The following is a 4,322-nucleotide window of genomic DNA, read 5'->3' as shown; positions in this document are numbered from 1 at the left end:
TATGCCCACTTTGTGGCTCAGAGTGGCTGGCATCCCTGCTCTGCCCCTAGTCCTTACAAGTGCTCCTAGGCCACCTCTGTTCTGTGGGAGTCACAGCCTTCCTCTAGAACCTGCTCCCATCCCATTCTCCCTCTGGTGTGCCAGTGTCCCTTCCTACACTCACCACCTCCAAGCAGCCTTGTCTGGAGCTGGACTGGCTGGCACCTTATCTGATTCCAGACCTGACTTTTTCCAATGGCAAGGTCAGCAAAGAGACAAGTGGACAGGTAAAAGTTACACTCAGCAGTGTTGGGTGCTCCCAAATGAGACCAGAGTTGACTTTTGGGGGGAGGGCACATGTAGCCCATATCGTATATTTGTCACAAATTCCATGGCTGTACAACTCAGCACTTGCTCCATGTTGGATCCAGGCTGAAATTGAAGTGCCTGACACAGCTATGTTCCTTATGGCTGCTTGCTAATTCTCATGTCAGGACTGAGTCTGAAGGTTACACTGGGGTAGTACTCTTTAGTACTTCGACTCCATTGGCAGAAGAGCCACCCACTTGGGTTTTTCACTTGTGGAAGTTTTCCCAATTGTGTGCAGTAGCGGGCAGTAGTTTCTCAGATGTCACCTACTAGTTCGCCCAAAGGCTCAGTCAATTGTCCCCCCACATGGATGGCGCCACACAACAGGTACTGCAGCCTGGAAGACTGAAGGACACTGGCAATTGACAAGTCTGTGCATGTGAAATGTCTGACAAGTACATCAGAGCAAGTACACTGGAGGGGAACAATTGAATGACAATGGCTTTGACGCTATTTTTTTTTTTGGCCGGTCCTGGGGCTTGAACTCAGGGCCTGAGCACTGTCCCTGGCTGCTTTTTGCTCAAGGCTAGCACTCTACCACTTGAGCCACAGCACCACTTCTGGCCTTTTCTACCTAAGTGGTGCTGAGGAATCGAACCCAAGGCTTCATGTATACGAGACAAGCACTCTTGGCACTAGGCCATATTCCCAGCCTTGATGCAAAAGTTTCACAGAAAGGCAAGACTACTATTTCTTCTGAGGACATATTGCTTGGGCAGCCCTGCTAACTGGCTGGGTGCCCCTACTTGCTAGTACAGTTGTTAAAAGCCAAGCCAGTGGGATGAAACCCAAAGGAGAGCAACAGTCGTCCCCCCCTCAACAGGGTCCTTATCAATGTTTGAGCCAGACACATGAGTGGAAGCCTAAGACACCCACCTCAGCCCCTCACTGGCCCATCTACAGAGGCAAACTAGCTGGCACTCTTCTAGGCCAAAGTCTCAGGCAGGACTCTTCAGGCACACAAAGTTCCATCCCCAGTACCAAAAAAGGAAAAAAAAAAATGCATCCACAGGTCAGCAATACTTTTGTTTTGTGTCTGCACCCCCCCTTCCTGTATGTCTAGTTGAGGTCCCCTTCAATGAACAAAGTGACATGAGATAGTGACACACAGTCATAGTGACAACACAGGGCTAAAGTTCTGTGACGCCACACAAAAGGGAAGTGGTAAAGAAATTTGACAATTCTTTATTGCTTTTGTGGGTGTGGTGCTCAGGAGCTCTTAGTGGGGCGGGTCCGTTTCCTCTTCACCACCACAGGCTTCTGGCTGCGCAGGATGGCACTAGCTCGGCGGATGGCAGCCTGAGGGGAGAGGACAGGTGAAGGTGCTCAAATCCACACAGCCACTTCCCAGGCCTGGGTCCCGATGGGGTTCAGAGGAAGGGCCTCCTTGGCCCAGGTCCACTAAGCACAGGCTCCTCACAATTCTGAGAGGCTCAGTCCAGGAACCCAGCCCTGGCTATCTTCATACAACCTGGAGGTCCCAGGGTCCCCCACTCACCATGCGCAGATCGGGGCGGTACTTGTTCTTGCGGATCATGTGCCTGATGCTGCTGAGGGTGGCCCGTGCATTCTTGTTGATGGTGGTTCGCACATAGGACGTAGCTGGCTTTCGCTGACCTAGTGTAGGGAGTCCTATCATCACTCAAGGCCTTTAGAGAACATTCCAGGTGGAAGCAACACTCACCCCAGAAACCTGAGTACCCTTGAACAGCTGTATGAGCCTGAGTAGGTTCATGACTAGCAGCCCTGATCCCTGGCCCCGCCCATCCACTCAGCAGACCCTTACAGTCCTCCCCAGCAGATACCCCTCCTCACCCTAAGCTCAAAACAGGACATGACATGACCTTTTAACTTTCCAAGGTCACATAGTTTTCATCTTAGCCACACGGCCCAAACTAGTGTTTCAGCACCAAGCTACCCAAGACAGAACAACCCTCAGTAAGGCAGGGGGGCAGAGGTGACACAAAATGATGCAAAATGTCCAGCTATAAGGCCTTGTACCATGCATGACTGGGCTGCAGGGGAAACAGGTGAGGATCATCAGCTCTAGGGCAAGGCAAAAAATCTGCCTGGAACCAAAAGGAGCAACTAACACCTTCCAGCTCCCAATCCCGGGCCATTGACTTCCTGTCGGCCTCAGGATCTGAAGTTGGGGCAGATTTGACAGAACCCTAGCTGCACTGTAAGCTCCTGGAATTTATTCCCTCAGGAATACAGACTTTTTCTTAATCTAGGAAAGGCTTCCATGGGCCTAGCAACCCAGGACTGTCAGGACCCAGCAGCACTCCAGAACAGGGTCCTCGGGGCAAGATGCCAGCTGTTCCCTGGACTGTTAGCTCCGAGAAGGCCAGATAATCTTCCAAGATAGGGCAGAAGTCAGTAAGATCAGCGCCTGAGTGCTGCTGTCAGTGAATAGGATGCTGTGCTCTGCATGAGCAGAAGCCAGTCTCCATCAACCTGAAGGAAAAGTCATTCCAATTTGTTTTTCAAAAAAGCTTGGAGATACTCTGGTTTCTCTTCAGATCGTATAAATCTTTTGCCTTTTACTAAAGATTTCCGTGGAGAGGAACAACTCTGAGTCTTAAAATGTTTTGTGGACCATTTTTTGTGTGGCAGTTTTAAGTTATTAGTTTTAAAAAATCAGTACTTTTTGATGGAAACAACATGGCCAAAGATCTGTCACAGAATTTTGAGACCCATTAAAACAGTTTAATGAGAAAAAAAAAATCTTGGAGACAACAAATGTGAAGGTGTGTGTGTATAGGCCCATCCTGAACCAGACTGCCCACCATCTTCATATTTCTCAATTTTCCCATTTGTGAGCTGGAAATTACCCCATCTGCACAGAGCACTAGACTGTCCATGACTTTGTTCCAACCCTCAGAGCCACCCAGGGAAGCTCAGGCTCTACTAGTTTTCCCACTTAACTGTGTCCAGGTCCTCCAGCTAGGCAGTCAGCGAGAGGATTTCCCAGGCCCACGTCCCGAGCGCGAGGGAAGCTAAAATCGGTAGCAGATCCACCCCACAGATCGCACAGCGACCCCTTCCGCTGCCCGCCTCGTGGGGGGGGGGGGGAGCCTCACCAGATCTCCGTTTCATGACCACCACGACCCCTTTGCCGTCGGCGGCGGGTTCCACACCCACAGTCTTGCGGTGGATCAGCCCATTGTACCGGAAGGAGTTGCGGGCCTTCAGGTTATTGGGTTCCTGTGAACGAGGCAAAGGGTGACCCGAGCCCGGAGAGGACACGCGTGGTCTTTCCTGTGACCCTCAAGACCCTCTTTCTCTACAGGGGCCGAGGCGTTCGGGCCCTAACTCACGGTGCTGTACGTCTGCTTGTTCCTCTTGATGAGAAAGCTGGAGCAATTCCTCACGACCATCCATTGCAGATGCGCAGACATGCTGGCGGCTGCAGAGAAACGGAGCACGTGGAAGAAAGCGAACAAAGAGGCCGACGCTGAGAGCTGCCCGGGAGAGCAGGGCAGGCAGCGCCAGTGCCCCTGGGCAACTGCGGTGGGGGGAGAGGGGAGAGAAGGTACCCGAGAGCTCTGGGGCTCGGGTAGGGCGATCGAAGGCTGCGGGAAGAACTCGGGTGGCCACAAAGGAATCAGAGGCCGGGACAACGCGAAACTACGAGCGACTGATTCAAGGAGATTCGCCGCCAAGGCGGAGAAAACGCCAGAAGAGTGGCTGGGAACAGGGGCTGGGGCAGGGGCAGGGGCGAGGGGCGTGAGGCAGCCAGCGGGCGGAGGGCGCACGCTCACCTCCTCACTAGGCCGCGGCCGGAGACGGAAAGAGGCCGGTGGAGGGCGTGGCAACGCTTTAACGCCGTCACGCATTTCCGCTTCCGCTCTGGGCGGGCTCTTGCCGCCGGCCCTCACGCGCTACGCCCCGCCCCCGAGGCGGCTCGGAGGAGTCCGGCTAACTCCGCCGCGTCTTCGGGAGCCCTCGGAAATCATCCGGTAAACATCCGG

The 4,322-nt window shown here is 53.3% G+C and overlaps 1 protein-coding gene and 1 non-coding gene across 2 annotated transcripts; one reads left to right on the top strand and one right to left on the bottom strand.

Moving 5' to 3' along the window:
• Positions 1-1,509: 1,509 nt before the first annotated feature.
• On the bottom strand, positions 1,510-4,267 carry Rpl28 (ribosomal protein L28). The gene is made up of 5 exons (XM_048369367.1): positions 4,113-4,267; positions 3,669-3,757; positions 3,432-3,555; positions 1,847-1,965; positions 1,510-1,647 (listed from the first exon to the last, which is right to left on the bottom strand). Exons 2-5 carry the CDS (start codon positions 3,747-3,749, stop codon positions 1,558-1,560), a joined length of 414 nt encoding a protein of 137 aa, XP_048225324.1. The 5' UTR covers positions 3,750-3,757; positions 4,113-4,267; the 3' UTR covers positions 1,510-1,557.
• LOC125339174 lies at positions 2,851-2,964 on the top strand. The gene has a single exon (XR_007208461.1). It is a non-coding gene; the product is annotated as a U5 spliceosomal RNA (small nuclear RNA).
• Positions 4,268-4,322: the final 55 nt, after the last annotated feature.

The sequence above is a fragment of the Perognathus longimembris genome, chromosome 20 (genome assembly GCF_023159225.1).
Source record: "Perognathus longimembris pacificus isolate PPM17 chromosome 20, ASM2315922v1, whole genome shotgun sequence".
In the NCBI taxonomy this organism is placed as follows: Eukaryota; Metazoa; Chordata; class Mammalia; order Rodentia; family Heteromyidae; genus Perognathus; species Perognathus longimembris.
This window is presented reverse-complemented; position numbering and strand designations above follow the sequence as displayed.